Below are 19,328 nucleotides of genomic sequence, written 5' to 3'. Positions count from 1 at the left end.
TGTCTTGTCTCTCCTTTTAATAATTTTATTTAGTTTTGGCTGCACTTGTCTTCGTTGTTTTGCATGGGCTTCCTCCGGTCATGGGGAGCCGGGTCTCCTCTTCATTGTGGGGCACGGGGTTCTCGTGGTGGCTTCTCCTGCTGTGGAGCGTGGGCTTTATAGGCTTGCAGGCTCAGTAGTTGTGATGCACGGGCTTAGTTGCTCCACAGCATGTGGGATCTTCCTGGAGCAGGGATCAAACTCGTGTACCCTGCCTTGACCGGTGGATTCTTATACACTGCACCGCCCGGGAGGTCCCACATGTCTTCTATGTGTGTGCGTCTGTTTCTGTTCTACATAGATAAACTCATTTGTATCATTTTTTAGATTCCACGTGTAAGTGATATACTGGTATGGCATCATTCTGACTTCACTTAGTATGATAATCTCTATGTCCATCTTTGTTGCTGCAAATGACATTATTTTATTCTTTCTTTAATGGCTAAGTGGAATTCCATTGTAAATATGTGCCGCATCTTTATCCATTCATCCATTCATCTGTTGTTGGACATGTAGGTTGTTTCCACATTTTGGCTGTTGTAAGCAGTGCTGCTGTGAACATCAGTCAGTCAGTTCAGTTGCACAGTAATGTCCGACTCTGTAACTCCATGGACTGCAGCATGCCAGGCTTCCCTGTCCGTCACCAACTCCCAGAGCTTACTCAGACTCATGTCCATCAAGTCAGTGATGCCATCCAACCATCTCATCCTCTGTCGTCCCCTTCTCCTCCTGCCTTCAATCTTTCCCAGCATCAGGGTCTTTTCTAAGGTGTCAGTTCTTCACATCAGGTGGCCAAAGTATTGAAGTTTCAGCTTCAGCATCCTTTAGGATTTCCTTTAGGATTGACTGGTTGGATCTCCTTGCAGTCCAAGGGACTCTCAAGAGTCTTCTCCAACACCACAGTTCAAAAGCATTAATTCTTCGGCACTCAGCTTTCTTTATAGTCCAGCTCTCACATCTACACATGACTACTGGAAAAACCATAGCTTTGACTAGATGGACCTTTGTTGGCAAAGTAATGTCTCTGCTTTGTAGTATGCTGTCTAGGTTGGTCATAGCTTTCCTTCCAAGGAGCAAGCGTCTTTTAATTTCATGGCTGCAGTCACCATCTGCAGTGATTTTGGAGCCCAAGAAAATAAAGTCTCTCACTGTTTCCATTTTTTTCCCCCATCTATTTGCCATGGAGTGATGGGACTGGATTCCATGATCTTAGTTATCTGAATGTTGAGTTTTAAGCCAGAACAATTTGAAAATGCTTTGAACATTGGGGTGCATGTGCCTTTTTGAATTAGAGTTTTGTCTGGATTTATGTCTAGGAATGAGTTTACTGGATCATACAGCAACACTATTTTTAGTCTTTTGAAGAACCTCCATACTGTTTTCCTTAGTGGCTGCACCAATTGATATTACCACTAATGGTGTAGGAGGGCTCCCTTTTCTCCACACCCTCTCCAGCATTTTGATGATGGCCATTCTGACTGGTGTGAGGTGGTACCTCATTGTAGTTTTGATTTGCCTTTTTCTAATAATTAGTGATTATGATGGCACCCCACTCCAGTACTCTTGCCTGGAAAATCCCAGGGATGGAGGAGCCTGGTAGGCTGCAGTCCACGGGGTTGCTAAAAGTCAGACATGACTGAGTGACTTCACTTTCACTTTTCACTTTCATGCATTGGAGAAGGAAATGGCAACCCACTCCAGTGTTCTTGCCTGGAGAATCCCAGGGACGGGGGAGCCTGGTGGGCTGCCGTCTATGGGGTCACACAGAGTCGGACACGACTGACGCAACTTGGCAGCAGCAGCAGCGATGATGAGCATCTTTCATGTGCCTGTTGGCCATCTGTATGTCTTCTTTGGAGAAATGTCTATTTAGGTCTTCTCCCAATTTTATAATTGGGTTGCTTTTTCTGTTACTGAGTTGTATGACCTGCGTGTATATTTTGGAGATTAATCCCTTGTTGGTCACAGTATTTGCAATTGTTTTCTCTCAGTCTGTAGGTGTATTTTTTTGTTTGTTTGTTTTCATGTTATTTATGGTTTTCTTCGATGTACAAAAGCTTAGAAGTTTGACTAGGCCCAATTTGTTTTGTTTTTATTTCTATTGCCTTGGGAAACATTGGTACCATTTATGTCAGAATGTTTTGCCTATGTTTTCTTCTAACAGTTGTATGATGTCATGTCTATTTAAGTCTTTAAGCAATTTTTAGTTTTATTTTTATGTGTGTGTTCTAATTTTATTGATTTACATGTGGCTCTCCAACTTTCCCAGGACCACTTGCTAAAGAGATTGTCTTTTCTCCATTGGATATTCTTGCCTCCTGGTAGATTAATTGCCCATAAGTGTGTGGCTTTATTTCTGAGCTCTCTGTTCTGTTCCTTTGAACCATATGTCTGTTTTTGTGCTAGTCTCATGCTGTTTTGATAACTGTAGCTTTGTAGTATTGTCTGCAGTAGAATGACTCAAGTATTGATAATACTAAATGCTGGTGAGGATGCAGAGTACCTGGGAACTCGCATTCATCAGTGGTAGAATGTGTAGAAATGTAAAAATGGCATAGCCACTTTGGAAAGCAGTTTGCCAGTTTCCTGCAAAATTAATACAGTTACCATACAACTTAGTAATTTCATTCCTAGGTATTTTCCCAAAAGAAATAAAACCCTATATTCACACAAAACTCTGTGAATATTTATGGCAGCTTTATTCATAATTGCCAAGAATGGAACTTTCTTGGCAGTCCAGTGGTTAAGATTCCACACTTCCACTGTGTTAGGCACAAGTTTGATCGCTGATCAGGGAACTATTAATAAGATGCCACATGGTGTGGCCAATAATAATTGCCAAGGATGGAACCAACTCAGATACCCGTCAACTGCTAAATGGATAAACTGGGGAGCATCCGTATGGTAGAAGACTGCTCATCAATGAAACAAACTACTGGTATGTGTAATGACATGGATGACTCTCAAATGTCATATTGTACATGAATCCTAAGTGAAGGAAACCTGTTCCCAAAGCATACTTTCGTTTCCATTTATATGACAGTCTGCAGAAAGCAAAAACTACATGGATGGAGAATCCATCACGAGTTGCCAGAGATGAAGGCTGGAGAAAGGGTTGGCCACAAAGGGGCAGCATCAGGGAATTTTTGGGTGATGAAACTGTAAGGTGTATTGATTAGTGGTGGATACTCAGTTCTATGTATTTGTCATAAGTTACAGTATTATGCACCAAAAAGAGTGGGGTTTAAGTATGTGTAAATACTTTTTTAAAGCTAAAAAAAAAACTTTGTTATTTCAATGACCCCCCCGCACCGCAAAAAAAAACCTTGTAAAAAGCTACTCTTCACCAGTCAAATAAATTAGAACAATAAGATTCAATTTTGCTTTTAACAGTGGCAAAGAAAAGCAAATGAATACACAGTGATTTGCATTGTGTATGTGTGTTTCCGTTTGCCAGGGAAAATAGGCACTTAATGCTGGCTGAGGAACATTAGGCAGCATATATAGTTAAAGCCTTCAAATTCTACATTCCTTTGCTGAATTCCACTCCTAAGGGTCTCCTGAGAAAATTCAGAGTGGTTTGTAATGATAAAATTGACAACAATTTAAATGTTCATGAATAGTTCATTGCTTAATGTGTTATAAGACAGCCATATCTGTGTAATAGGATACTAAGCAACCATTAAAATGTTATAGAAAATGTAATGATGTGGAGAACTAGCTCAGTTGAAGACAAAAATAATTAATGGATGGCTCAGACAGTAAAGAATCAACCTGCCAATACTGGAGACCAGGTCTGATCCCTGGTCTAAGAAGATCCCCTAGAGAAAGAAATGGCAACCCACTCCAGTATTCTTGCCTGGGAAATTCCATGGACAGAGGAGCCTGGCGGGCTACAGTCCATGGGGTGGCAAAGAGTCGGACATGACTGAGCAACTAACACTTTCACTTTCCAAATTTTTAGTTTCTTAAAGTCTCTAAATTTTTTCAAACTTTTTATAATAAATGTATATCAGTTTTTAAAAGTCAGAAAGTATAAAAAGAGGAACAGAAGAGATAGAAAACCAATGTGTTAGCTTAGTTATCAGTATTGCTACAGAGAGAATTTGGTTGAACTCCTATGGCTCAGCTGGTAAAGAATCTGCCTGCAATGTGAGAGACCTGGGTTCAATCCCTGGGTTAGGAAGATCCCCTGGAAAAGGGAAAGGCTACCCACTCCAGTATTCTGGCCTGGGGAATTCCATGGACTGAATAGTCCATGGGGTTGCAAAGAGTCAGACACGACTGAGCAACTTTCATTTCACTTATGCCTAAGTGTAGTTGTTTTTTTTTTTACTGTGCTGGGTCTTAGTTGCAGCACACAGGATCTTTTGTTACGGTGCATGGAACTCTCTAGTTGTGGTGCGTGGGCTCAGTAGTTATAGCACATGGGCTTAGTTATTCTGTGGCATATGGGATCTTAGTTCCCCGACCAGGGATCAAACCCAAGTCCCCTGCATTGCAAGGCAGAGGGACTTAACCACTGGACGATGAAGGAAGTCCATCAAGTGTACTTTTTAGTAATTTCCCAGTGGTGCTACTGGTAAAGAACCCACCTGCCAATCCTGGGTAGATGTAAGAGATTCGGGTTCGATCCCTGGGTCAGGAAGAGAAGGACATGGCAGCCCACTCCAGTACTCTTGCCTGGAAAATCCCATGGACAGAGGAGCCTAGTGGGCTGCAGTCTGGGGTCGCACAGAGTCGGACACTGAAGCAGCTTGGCACGTCCACCTCAGATCTAATCCTAGAGACCGTCCACTAGAAGGCAACTTCAGGTCTGCAGAGCACACACACCCGCAATCGTCCCCTCACAGCAAGGAGTGCGGCAGTGGGCCAGAAATATTTACTCTTATCCTTTGTTCTCTGAGGACTGGAGCACTTCCTCCTCTCCAAGGAAATTTAAGGAGTGGTGGGGGGTACTTGTTTCCCCTAACAGAGGCTTACTCTGTTCTAAAACTTCATGCCTTCTTCAGCAGAACTGGCCCTTTCAAAAGCATAGCTTCTTCAGTCTTGCTCATCAAAGTTGTTCCAAAGACAGGTGTTACTGAACAATTTATACAAAGCATCACAAATCATTTGATAGTTTAGGTTTTCCTAGCCAAGTAGATTAAAGACTACAGGCAAAAATATAAAGATTAACATGTCAACCATGTCTTTGTGGTTATGCAGAAATAACTATGAAATTACTTAATTCTGAGTGTTCCATAAATATAAAGAGCCCCCTGACTGAGATGTCGCAGTCATGCCCACCTTCACCTCTGTCGGTGCCGCCTTCTTGGATTCTGTGATATCTGCTCATTATTAGTGCCTCCTCTGACTTTCCTGTCTAGGTGATCTTCCTCACGCTGTTCTACTCACTGATGCTGAACAGGCTGCCACAACTTCACAGAGAGAAGGAACATCAAACCAGGAGGATCTTGGCACTCTGGGGTAATTCAATTAATCCTTCTAACTAATATCTCATTTTGCAAAGAGCAAATTGTATATCAGAACAGTGCACTCCCAGCCACCTCACTGACTAAGACAAATTTATCCACTCAGGGATCTTGTCTCTAACCAGCCATCGTGCCTCCTCCCTGACCCAAGACCAACCAGTGGGTCACGAGAACTCCTTATGGTCCATCCCTCCGGAGGTCACTCAGAGCTTCAACTCTCCCCTATATTCCAGATTCCTTCCTCGTGTTTCTAGCCTGGAGCCCCACATGCTGTTTTCAGCTGCTCACCCTCTGTATCTGGATGCCTACGGCTATCTCAAACATGCCCCAAGCAGAATTATTTGCCTGCCCCACAAATTCACTTCTTTACTGTTTTCTCATTTCAGTTAATTAATATCACCACTGGCTGTAAACTAAGAATAATCCTAAATCCCACTCCCAACTCAATCACCAAGCCTGAGGAAGTCTGAATAAAACTGACTAGAGCCACTCATTTCACACAGAAGAAACTCACAAAATGTGGCTGAAAAGCAAATGGCAGAAAAATTAACACAACATTCTGTTTTCAGCCAGGCTTCACCGCATGTGTGATCTTAGTTTACTGACTAGGGATAGAACCCATGCCCCTCTATGGGGAAGTCCCTTAACACAACATTTTAATCATGCAAGAAATGCATGCCTTGCTTAGAGACACATTTTTTAATGAAATGCATAGGAGAATAAACTCCAAAATTTAGGATTAGCTATGAAGAAGAGAAAGAAGGGATACCATGAGAGAGGTGCACAGCATGTTTTATCTCAGCTGCCACTTATTTCTTAAGCTGAGTGGTGGACAAGCTGCTAAGGGGTTGGCATCTTATTCCTTCTGAGATTAAAAAACTAGTAATCTGACTTCAAACTGCCTTCCCAGTCCTCCTTTCATTTCTCCATCTCTTGAATTGCTGTTCCCTCTCCTAAAGTGACTTTTTTTCTTTCTTACCTCATTTTTATCCATCTAGAGAATTCTGACTCACTTAAAACAAATGTCCTATGTCACTGCCTCTGGGCCACCTTCTCTGAATTCCTCGAGGTTAATTTTCCCTCCAGTGATCCCTCAGCACTTGGTTCCTACAGGCTGACATGTTTTAGGTCATATTCTAACTCCCTCTCCCCATCTTGATTTACACGTCTCTAGATTCTTCTGCCCACAGTGTGGTCTGGAGAACAGCACTGGCATTTCCTGGAATTGTCAGACATTCAGGCTCTTAGGCCTCACTCCAGAAACTGCATTTTAACACAATTCCAGGTGATCCCCCCTGCCGGTTTTACAGTGAGAACCACCACTCTGGAACAGAACTCCCATTGGGAAATCCACTGACAAAATTGTTTGGTTCTAGTCCAAGATACGTAGAGAAATTGAGAATAAGCCTTTAGAAACATTTATAGCAATTGGGCAGACTAATTTTAGGCCTATTGAATCTAAGTTTCAAAATGGGGCTTCTATTTTTAGGCCTCTATTTTGTGTCATTTTACTTGTATTTTGTAGGCCTCTGTTCTGTGTCAGTTTCTAGTTTTTACTGTATTTTACAAAAGTGTTAGTCCCTGATGGATTGGAAATCTTTTTCTAAGTCTTTGATGGTAGTTTGGGAAGAATTGCTTGTGTAACTTATTTTCTCCATTTCAGCATTTAATAGGAGATACCCATAGTAGATGCTCAGCAGATGTTGATGAATAACTACTTAATGAAATATAACCTTTTTTTGGCCTACATTTGAATTTTTGACAGCAAGATGTCCTTCTTCATTACCCGGTTCAAGAGATAAGAACAGCTCCATCTATGTAGCCCCCACTATAAACAGTCCAGTTAAGCGCCCAGAAAGAACCTTGAAAGAGAAGAAGTTCTTCAAGTTGACAGGAGATGTTTTAGGTACGGAGAGGAGACGGTAACATGTTGATACATCAACACATTTCCCAGCAAGGAAAGGGGGGGGGGTGAGAATAAAATGGAAAATCTAGAAGGCGGGGAAAGTATCTTAAAGTATTCACCTCAAAACATTCTGAAAAAAAAAAAAAAAAAACATTCTGGATGCTATTAAACAAGGCTGTACGGTGCATGGAGGGACTCCTAAACTTATGATCTAACTGTGTGCTTGAGGAAGTCACTTCCTCTGTCTGCAGAATGTAATCGTGAAACTTGGTCAGCATCACAGGGTGGAGGGAAAATGAATATGCTTTGAAAAATAGCTGTCCTGTAAGTACAAGGTCCGACACGTCTAGTGTTTGGGTTATTGGATTCTCTGGACCAAAATTGACAAATTCTGTTTTCATCATATGAACAGAGACCATCGATAGATAACTGGGGATGGAAGAGACCGAGGGAGTTGTTTGGGCGGTCATTTAGACCTTAGAACTAAAATAAAGCATTTTTTTGGTGGGGGATTTTATGTATCTCAAGTATAATTTCTGAGCAGTGGCAAAAGAATTCTGGGAAGGTATATATACCTATCTATTGCTACACATACAGGTATCACTAGGAGCCAAATGCTTTGGCTTATCTCTGACCATTATTAAGTTGAATCATGTGAAAGTGCCAATTTTTGACTGTTTTTGACCTGTGAAAGTCTATATGCATAGGGAAAAATGAAGAAAAACATATAGAGGATTTTTTTTTTTTAACATGTGTGGAGGATTTTTTTAAATTGAAGTATAGTTGGTTTATAATGTTCTGCCAATCTGCTCTACAGCAGGGTGACTCAGTTATACGTGTATATATATACACATTCTTTGTTTATATCCTTTCCATTATGGTTTGCCCCAGGAGACTAGACTTCGCTCCCTGTGCTGAACAGTAGGACCTTGGTGTTTATCCATTCGACACGTGGTAGTTCGCATGTACCAACCCCCAAATCCCAGCCCACCCCCTCCCTCTCCCCTCCCCCTTGGCTTCCATAAGTCTGATCATACAGAGAATTTCAAACAAATGAAATTTCAATTTCAAATTCACCTATGATTTTCTCACTTCTGTACTAGCACAAATCCTTTTCCTTACCCTGTTGATGACTACAGTCTACTCGACGCAGAACTCCAATAGATTTTACCTCCGTCAAGCTATCCACAAGAGCTTTTCTCAGCGTTTCTCAGAGATCAAACTTCTTAAGCATTTCTACACCTGGGCCAATAGCACCCTCCTTCCCAACCTGTACGGGGATTACAGAGGTAAGACCACAGTCCAGGGGCCCAGCCCTGCAAATGTGGGATACAGTTGGTTTTCCACATGCCCCTACAGGAACCATTAGAACACTGGAGAAAGTTTCGCTGGCTGTGTCAATATGACTGCACCTCTGTGGGCACCCAAAGCTCTACTCCCAGGGACCCATCTAAGCAGTTTCAGGTTTATGTCTGTTCACCCAAGGGTGATCAGTCCCCGAGGGCTGATTCCCACTGAAGAGTCTCACTAGAGGCTGATAAACAAAGTTGAGAACTTATTCACTTACAGCATGAGAAGTAACTGAAATGGTCCTTGGGGTCGGTTGCCTCCTTGTGAAGGAAGGAACCACATGCAGCTGAAGTTTTTTCTCTAAGCCCAGATGTAATCAGAAAGATCTCACACCAGGGTGACCTTTTGCTATATTGCCTGATATGCAGTCATTCCTTTGTGATGTGTGACTTTTCTTGGTTGGTTATCTAGTTCAATTCCATGAATGTCTAGTGAATAACTGGTGTACTGGGAACTGTCCTAGGAGCTAATGATAAAAAGATGGGTATTATGTGGTTTGTACCCTCAAAGAACCTCACCATCAAGAGGAGTTAGTATGAATGCTTCTTCATACTTCAACCAGGTACCAATGCTTTGTCGTATTATAACTTTGTGTCTTATTAAGTGAGTTGTGTTCTAGAAATTGCTGCATTCATTAAACTCAGGATTGGTGCCTTTCTGTTGAGATTTGAAACATCTCCTAAATTCCTGAAAAAAAAAAAATCTGAGTGATGTGTAATCTGAGTAAACATATATACTCTTTTCTTTTTTAATTAAATTTTATTGGAGTATAGTTGACTTACAGTGTTGGAAATGTTGGTTTCAGGTATACAGTAAGGTGAGTCAGTTATGCATATACATATATCCACTCTTTAGATTCTTTTCCCGTATAGGGCATTACAGAGTATTGAGTAAAGTTTCCGTGCTATACAGCATGTTCGTATTAGTTGTCTGTGGTATACATAGTAGTGTGTATATGTCAGTCCCAATCTCCCACTTTCCCCTTTGGTGACCATGAGTTTGTTTTCTATATCTGTATAGTCTTTTCTTAAACGTGTGTCCTTTCTAAGTTGCTTCAGTTGTATCTCACTCATTGTGACCCTATAGACTGTAGCCCACCAGGCTCCTCTGTCCATGGGGATCTAGAGTGGGTTGCCATGCCCTCCTCCAGGGGATCTTCCCAACCTAGGGATCGAACCTGCATGTCTTATGTCTCCTGCACTGGCAGGCAGGTTTTTTACCACGAGCACCACCTGGGAAGCTCTTAATGTGTACATGGTGCATGTAAGAGATTTTGCAGGTGGCAACTCCTTTGCATTGCATGTTCTTTCTAGCTGAGTTTCATTTTTATTTTATGGCTGTGCTGGGTCTTTTTTGCAGCACATGGAGTCTTTGTTGCTGCACCTGGGCTTTCTCTGTAGTTGCAGTGCAAGAGCTTCTTGTTGCGGTGGCTTCTCATGTTGCAAAGGGCTCTGGATGCACGGGCTAGACTAGATGCAAAGGCTCAGAAGCCACATCCTTGCTCTCTACTTACCAGCAATGTGTTTCTGGTGAATCACTCAACTTCCTGTGCCTCAGTTTCCCTGTCTATACAATGGGGATAAATCTTAGGATCTATCCTTTAAGATTGATGTGAAAATTTAAAACTTAGTATATCTAAGTGCTTAGAACAGTGTTGGGCACCCAATGGGTCTTAGCTATTAATTTTTTTTTTTTTTGGCTGCACTGGGTTTTCACTGCTGCGAGCAGGCTTTTCTCAAGTTGCGGCAATCTGGGACTACTCTCTAACTGTAGTGCATGGGCTTCTCATTGTAGTGGCTCCTCTTGTTGTGGAGAATGGGCTCTTAACACACTGGCTTCCGTAGTTGTGGCTCCTGGGCTCTAGAGCACAGGCTCGATAGTTGTGGTGCACAGGCTTCATTGCTCCGAGGTATGTGGAATCTTCCTGGACCAGGATTGAACCCATGTCCCCTGCATTGGCAAGCTAATTCTTAAGCATTGGGCCACCAGGGAAGTCCCAGTCTTAGCTATTATTAATGGGGCAGTTGGAGCTCTGGTTCTTCTAGAACCACAGAGGTTACAGGAGTTACCTGGAACATATTAAGGAAGAACAACAGCAATCTGAGATGTAGATAAAGAAATAGAATTAAGTAGATAATACTGATAGACATTTAGATTGTTTCCAATCTTCTACTGTTAACAACAGTACTATTAAATATCCTTTTTCATATATAATTTCACTCGTGCAAATATATCTGTAAGATAAGTACCTTGAAAAGACTGGATAAAACTGTATATTCAGCTTTCCCTCCACCATGGAGCTATGCAGAGGTTCAGGTGCATTCAAGATTCAGTTCCACCGCCATGGCTTAGGAAGGCATTGCTGCTGGAGGTATAATGGGCGTTAATACTGCTCTGCAAGAGGTGCTGAAGACCACCCTCATCCACGATGGCCTAGCACGTGGAATTCGCGAAGCTGCCAAAACCTTAGACAAGCACCAAGCGCATCTATGCGTGCTTGCATCCAAGTGATGAGCCTACGTATGTCAAGTTAGTGGAAGCACTGTGTGCTGAGCACCAAATCAGCCTGCTTAAGGTTGACGACAACAAGAAACTGGGGAAATGGGAAATAGCCTAGTCCAGTGTCAAAACACATCTGGGAAGAATCTTTTTGGTAAGATATAAAATTCCTCTTGCAGCAATTTAAACTTGTTTTTTCTCTTGTGACTTTCTTCTCAGATGGAAAACCATTAATCTCACAGTTCTGTAATTGCATACTTTTTATTTAAGGAATACACAGGGAGGCTACCTTTGAAGGTTACATCACCCCTTACCTTCCTCTTACCTTCTTTAGAACCCTTGGCCCTTTGATAACTACTGTAAAACTCTCCCTGCCGGATTGTCTAACATAATCTTTTTCTTTCATGTTAAAACATTTTTTTAATAATTAAAACATGAATATGGAGAAAAACAGTATATACCACAAGGTATGTTGTGCAAGTCTCCTTTATCTCCTGATCCCCCTTCTGTCTTTCTGAGAGGCAACCTCATTCCCAATTGATTATACAGGCATACCTCACTTTATTGCATTTTGCTGTACTACATTTCAGAGATACTGCTCTGTCTGTTTAACAAATTGAAGGTTTGGGAACCCTGTGTCAAGCAACTTCATTTGTGCCATTTCTTCAACAGCATTTGCTCACTTTGTGACTGTCACATTTTAGTCATTCTTGAAATATTTCAGCTGTTTATTATGTTTATTACGGTGAGCTTGTGATCAGTGATCTTGGATGTTACTGTTGCAAAAAGATTATGACTTCGAAGGCTCAGATGATGGTTAGCATTTTTTTTAATAGAAATAAAGTACTTTTTTAGCAATTAAGCTTGTAATTAAGGTATGTACGTTGCTTTTTTAGACATAATGGTATTGTATACTTGACAGACTATGTTTCAATCTAAACATAACTTTTTTTCTTTTTGGCCATACCACATGACTTGCTAGATCTTAGCACCCAGACCAGGAATTGAACCTGGGTGCTGGCAATGAAAGTGCCAAGTCCTAACCACTGGACAGCCATGGAATTCCATAAACATAACTTTTATATGCCCTGGGAAACCAAAAAATTCCTGTGACTTGCTTTGCAGCAGTGGTTTTAAACTAAACACATAGTACCTCCAAGCTATATTTGTAAATTCTTTCAGAGGTACTCTGTACATTTGCAAATACATTTGATGATAAACAGCATCCTGCTATAAACACTGTCATGCATTTTTGCCTCTTCCCCTTAGGTTGCCTAGAGATGGTTCCATCAGCATATGTAAAGCTGTCCCTTTCTATGTTTTATTCATTTACTGTATAGTATGCCATTGCATGGATGTACCATAAATTGTATAACCAACTCCCTATTGATAGACATTTAGATTGTTTCCAGACTTCTACTATTAACAATAGTCCTATTATTAATATCCTTGTACATACATAATTTTATACCTATAAGTACCTTGAAAAGACTTGATAAAACTGTATATTCATTTTTTCATTTAAAAAGCTATTGCCAAATTGTCCTCCTCAGTTGTACCAATTAACATTTCCATGAGCACCGTGTAAGATCTGCCCACATCCCCAGCAGTTCACCATACAGGTAGCTCTGAAATACACGGAAGGTTTGCAACTGCACTGACAAGAAAATGCAAGTCAAAACTACACTGAGGAGACATTTTTCACCTCTCACAGGGACAAAACTTACCTCTGCTCTTGCCCTTCTTCATTCCATTTTCCCCATATTGTTTTTCTTTTTTTTTCTTTTAACATATAAATGTGTTTTTTCCCTGTTCAAAAGCTCCCAATGGATTCCATCAGACTTAAAGCTTAAACCCTTTCTAAAGCTTACTCTAGGGCCTTCCCCACTCAGGGCTGTTGCACCTGCCTCTGTTCCTCTCCTAACCTCATTCTGCCCCTCATTCAGTCTCCTTCAGCCACACGAGCTTCTGTGCTCTCCCTAACCAGGCCACACACACTCTTGCTTCAGTGCCTTGGAACTTGCTCTTACCCTTACTGATGTCTGCATTGGGTTCTCCAGACTTTGTTAGGGTCTCTCTCATAATCCACTCCAGTATTCTTGCCTGGGAAATCCCATGGACAGAGGAGCCTGGAGGGCTACAGTCCGTGGATTTGTAAAAGAGTCGGACATGACTTAGTAACTAAACAGCAAATTCTCATAAGCCATCTCCTCAGAGAAACATCTAATCACCCCTGTGAATAAACGTAGCACTGCTCCCTTCCCACAGGACACTGTCCCCTCATCCTACTCAGCTTTTCTTCATAGCACTATTATTACCTGAATATTGTTTGGCCATTGCCTGTCTGCCTCCCTCCTCAAATGTGAGTGCTCTGTGGACAGGGACTCTCTCGCCCACTGCTGTGCCTAGCACCTAGAATAGGACCTGGTGTATGAGCACTCAGTACACACTGACGGAGACAATGAATGAATGAGTGTCATTCTATAACCTTTGCCTGTTTTTCATTGGGCTGCTTGGTTTTGTTTGCTTGCTTTGATAAATGGGAGCTTTTTATATATTATAAAGAGCTTATTTAGTTGTAGATAGAGGTTTAGATATTTATACAAAAAATAAGTATTTACAAAAATTTAGAGAATGGCTAGCATATCAGTAGCTTAGCTGATAAGCTGTTGACATCTTACCTGGCAGTGTAATATGCTTTTCTGTTCTCATCTTCATTTGTATCCCTCAGTTCAGTTCAGTCGCTCAGTCGTGTCCGACTCTGCAACCCCACGAACCGTCACAGGACGCCAGGCCTCCCTGTCCATCACCAACTGCCGGAGTCTACCCAAACCCATGTCCATTGAGTCAGTGATGCCATCCAACCATCTCATCCTCTGTCGTCCCCTTCTCCTCCTGCCCTCAATCTTTCCCAGCATCAGGGTCTTTTCAAATGAGTCAGCTCTTCGCATCAGGTGGCCAAAGTATTGGAGTTTCAGCTTCAACATCAGTCCTTCCAATTAACACCCAGGACTAATCCCTCAGTCATATTAAATTTTCTTCATATAATTCTTGTACATCTTGTTAGGTTTATCTTTTGTTTCCTATGGTAAATAAGATTTCACTATACTAACTAGTGTTTGAATATATGAAGGCTGTTGATTTTACTATATTTAGTACCCAGATACCTTGCTGAATTTTTTTTGGTAAGAGTTTTTAGGTTGATTCTCTTTTCTCCCCAGCTTTATTGAGGTACAATGGAGACATTGAAATTGTGTATGTATTTAAGGTATACGTGATGTTTTGATATGAGATATGTGAAATGATTACCACAATCATACTAATCAACACATTCATCTTTTCACATAGTTACGGGCTTTGTTTTTGGTGTGATAAGAACTTTTATTCTCTTAGTAAATCTCAAATATATATCACTGTTGCTGTTAACTTTAATCTATAAACTGTAATCATGCTATACATTAGATCTCCAGGACTTATTCACTTTAAAATTGAAAGCTTGTGTACTTTCACATCCACCCATCCTCCTTGCCACCCCAGTCCCTGGTACCCACCGTTCTGTCTGGTTCTATAAGTTCGACTTTTTAAAGTTCCACTTACGAGAGATCATACATGCTTCTTTGTTGGCTCATTTTGTATCTTCACTTTTGTGAACAATCCTGCTATGAACACAGGAGTGCAGATGTGTCTTCAAGATGGTGATTTTATTTCCTTTCCATATATATAGCCAGTAGTAAGATTGCTGGGTCATACAGTAGCTCTATTTTTAATTTTTTTAGGAACTTCCATGCTGTTTTCCATAATGGCTGTAACCAGTTTACATTCCGATTAATAGAATTCCTTTCTCCAAATCCTCATCAACACTTGTTATTTCTTGTCTTCCTGATGATAGCCATCCTGATAGGTATGAGGTGATATCACAGTGCAGTTTTGATTTTTGTATATCCCTGTGGTTAGTGAGTTTTACATATACCTGTAAGTCATTTGTATGTCTTCTTTAGAAAAGTGTGGTTTGTTTATTTTTTGGTATTGAGTTGTATGAGTTCTTTATAGATTTTTTAACGCCTTGTCAGATACATAGTTTGCAGATATTTTCTCCCATTTCATAGGTTTACTGTTTCCTTTGCTATGCAGAAACTTTGTTGTTTGATGTACTCCCACTTGTTTGTTTTTGTTGCCTAAACGTTTATAGTGTCATATCCCCCCCAAAAAAATTGTCAAGACCAAGTGTCAAGAAGCTTTTTCTGTTTTCTTGTAGGAGTTTTGTAGTTTTAGGCCTAAGGTTTAAGTTGTTGATCCTATGGAGCTGATTTTTTGTATATGGCATAATAAAAGGGTTCAGTTGCATTCTTGTGCGCGTGGAGATTGATTTGCTTCCCCCTTCCCTATTTGGATGCCTTGTAGTTCTTTTTCTTGCCTAACTTGGCTGGTTGGGACTTCCAGTATTGTGTTGAATAGACGTGGTGAATAGGCATCCTCGTCTTGTTCCTTATCTTAGAGGAAGAGCTTTTAGTTTTTCACAACTGAGTATAAAATTTAGCTGTGAGCTTGACATATATGGCTTTTATTTTCTTGAAGTACATTCCTTCTTCCCTAATTTGTTGAGTTTTTTTCATGAAAGGATGTTGAATTTTGTCAAATGCTCTTTCTGTGTCTGTTGAGATTATAAATTTTTAATCCTTCATTATTCTAATATGGTGTATCACATTTGTTAGCTTATGTATTTTGAATCATCCTTGCATCCCAGGGATAAATCTCACTTGACTGTCGTGTGTGACCCTTTCAAGGTGCTGTTGAATTTTGGTTTTCTAATATTTTGTTGATATGCATAGCATCTTTTTCCATGCTTCTATTTTCAGCCTATGTGTACCTTTAAAGCTTAAGTGAGTCTCTTATAGACAGCATATTGTTGGATCTTGTATTTTTTTTTCCATTTAACCACTCTGTGTCTTTTGACTGGAGAATTTAGTCATTTACATTCAAAGTAATCATTGATAGGTTACGCTTAAAACTGTCATTTTGTTCATTTTCTGATTTGTAATTCCTTTGTTCCTCTCTCGTTGTCTTTTGTGATTAATTTTTTGTAGTGGTAGGCTTTGATTCTCTCTCCCTTTATCTTCTATGTATCTACTATAGCTTTTGTTTTGCAGTTACCATAGTGAAGTCAAGTGAAAGTCGCTGTCATGTCTGACTCTTACAGTCCATGGAATTCTCCAGGCCAGAACACTGGAGTGGGTAGCCTTTCCCTTCTCCAGAGGATCTTCCCAACCCAAGGATCAAACCCAGGTCTCCCACATTGCAGGCGTATTTTTTACCAGCTGAGCCACAAGGGAGGCCCAAGAACACTGGAGTGGGTAGCCCATCCCTTCTCCAGATCTTCCCAACCCAGGAATCTAACCGGGGTCTCCAGCATTGCAGGCTATTCTTTACCAACTTAACTATCAGGGAAATCCGTAAGGTTACCATAAGGCTTACATAAAACATTTTACATTATTACTATGTTATTATTCTAAGCCAATAACAACTTATCTTCATCACATACAAAAACTACACTCTAATCATCCCTTTTATGCTCTTGATGTCACACTTCACTTCTTAATGTTTATCTAGATCATTGTCTTCTTCATTTATTTATTTGGCTACATCCAGTTTTAGCTGCAGCAGGCTTTCTTCGTTGTGTCACGCAGGATCTTCAGTTGCTCACACACTCTCTAGTTGTGGTGCAAGGGCTCATTGCGGCACGTGGGCTTAGTTGCTCTGCAGCGTGTGGGGTCTTAGTTCCCCTACCAGGGATCAAACCTGCGTCCCTTGCATTGCAGGGTGGATTCTTAACCACTGGGCCACCAGGGAATTCCCTCATTATATTTTACAAATTGCGATAATTTCATATCCTTTTAAAAAATGTTCATATCTTATTTCTTTTGCTTATCTGATTATATTAGCTAGCTAGCAACTCCAGAAATGTTTTTAAAAATATTGGTGAAAATAGGCCCTTTTTTTGTTACTAACTTACTAAGGCAATTTTTTTAATGGCTGCCTGTATTCTCTCACTAGGATTTATTACTGATGGAAACTCCTTTCTTTTGGGCAATGTTCTACTTCGTCAGATTCGCCTTCCTCGTGCCACATTCTTTCCAACTAAACCATCTCTCCGAGAACAAGTGAAGCCATCTCACCAAGTTCAGGAGGATACAGAGAACTATGGGGTTAACTGGGGGCCCCCTGATATAAACAACACGAAATCGGACACGATCTGGCATTATCAGAATCAGGAGGCACTGGGTGGCTACCCCATTCAGGGAGAATTTGCCACTTACTCTGGAGGAGGGTATGTTGTGAGACTTGGAAGAAACTCCAGTAATGCACACAGGTGAGTGAACCTGAACAGGAGGTCCAAGATATTTGCTGGAATTAAGGACCCTTTTGAGTAGTTTTGACAGCCACTATTATGCTAATATACTATGTATGGCACTGGTAGACACTTTTATTTTAGATTTTTAAGGAAATGTATCTTTAAGTTTAAAAATTCCTTTTCAACCTCAAACTAAAGGTATATTTTGGGTTGCCATTTTGCCAAATCTCCTTCCTTTTCTCATCTGGAAAAACACATCAGTTTCAGTTCTAGCTGCAGTTAAACTCAACTCTAGCTTCAGCAAACTGTATTCAAATAAGGGGAGACACCACGTCTTGAACAATCCAAAATTAAAATGCCAAAATTAAATTGCCAGAGTTAGAATGGTGTTATATACAAATCCTGAGTCTTTGTCATTATGTATGAAAAAGCCCAAATTAAAATGATTATCTCTTCACTGAAATTCTCAGCAAGAAACTAACTTCTCAAAAACAACAATGCCAACCAAATGGCATTTTGACTGCTTACACCTAAATAGCTTAGTTAAAAGTAGTACTTTTCAAATAGAAGTGATTGACACTGTATTATTAGCTATTTCATGAATCTTCATTTTTAGATATTATCTAAAATGTTTTTAAAAGATACTAGTCTAAAATAATTAATTTTGAAGGAAAATTCTCAGCTGAGGTAAAATTAATTCTACCTCAGACCTTAAATGCCAAATACCTTTTCTTGAACATTTAACTTTGGTGTGAATACCGGTGAAAGTTTGGGCATTAGTAAGCATTTTACAGGTGATTGGTAAATGTCACTTCTCACCTCCTCTGTGAGTGATACTAGAAAGGCCAGAGCATTTTCCTCCTCTGCAGAGTTCAGTGGAGAATATAGCTGGCCTGTCCTTCTGTTTTTCCAGAGTTCTACAGCAACTTGAACAGAGCCAGTGGCTAGACCATTGCACCAAAAGCCTTTTTGTGGAATTTGTGGTCTTCAATGCTAATGTGAACCTGTTCTGTGTAGTGACCCTGATTTTGGAGTCCAACAATGTAGGTATGAAGGCCTCTTCTCTCTTCCCTCTGTGACATGGGTATACACTAAAGGCCCCATTTCTTTATCTTATGTCATTAAAAGAAATTATTTAAAACTATTGCACAGAATTTTGAAAGTCAGACAATTTCAAGGCAAAAACTAGAAGGCCTCTCTTCATCCTCACTTCATTCCTACTCTCCAGAGGCAGATTTAACTGATTCTTTGGTATTTAAAAATTACTCTAAAAATGCAGCATGCTTATTAAATATGTCATTAATCTTCAGTTTTAGATAGTCTCTTTTTTGGGGGCGGGGGAAGCGTTGTGCTGGGTGTTCAGTGCTGCAGGTGGCTTTCTCTAGTTGGAGTGAGCGGGAGCTATTCTGTGTTACAGTGCCCGGGCCTCCTCTTGTGGTGTGGTGGCTTCAGTAGTCGTGGCGCACAGACTCAAGCGCACAGGCTCAAGAGCACAGGCTAAGTAGTTGTGCTCGGCTAGTTGCTCTGCGGCATGTGGAAGCCTCCTTGAATAGGAATCGAACTCATGTCCCCTGTATTGGTAGGTGAATTCTTATCCACTGTACCACAAGGGAAGTCCCAATAGTATCTTCTTATGATGATAATCCAACTGTTTTATACCCACACATACCCCAACATACACACACATAAAAACATTCTCCCAATAGAGTAG

At 40.6% G+C, this 19,328-nt stretch overlaps 1 protein-coding gene across 1 annotated transcript in view; it reads left to right on the top strand.

Moving 5' to 3' along the window:
- Positions 1–19,328, top strand: part of PKD1L3 (polycystin 1 like 3, transient receptor potential channel interacting) — an 83,518-nt gene that overhangs the window by 53,002 nt on the left and 11,188 nt on the right. Inside the window, exons 22-26 of the mRNA XM_027516092.1 lie at positions 5,409–5,508; positions 7,279–7,419; positions 8,523–8,708; positions 17,320–17,635; positions 18,531–18,664. Of these exons, the coding sequence (XP_027371893.1) occupies positions 5,409–5,508; positions 7,279–7,419; positions 8,523–8,708; positions 17,320–17,635; positions 18,531–18,664 (877 nt within the window). The remainder of the gene's footprint in view (positions 1–5,408; positions 5,509–7,278; positions 7,420–8,522; positions 8,709–17,319; positions 17,636–18,530; positions 18,665–19,328) is intronic.

The sequence above is a fragment of the Bos indicus x Bos taurus genome, chromosome 18 (assembly GCF_003369695.1).
Source record: "Bos indicus x Bos taurus breed Angus x Brahman F1 hybrid chromosome 18, Bos_hybrid_MaternalHap_v2.0, whole genome shotgun sequence".
NCBI lineage: Eukaryota > Metazoa > Chordata > Mammalia > Artiodactyla > Bovidae > Bos > Bos indicus x Bos taurus.
Note: the sequence above shows the minus strand (reverse complement) of the source record. Positions and strands in the feature narration are given on the sequence as shown.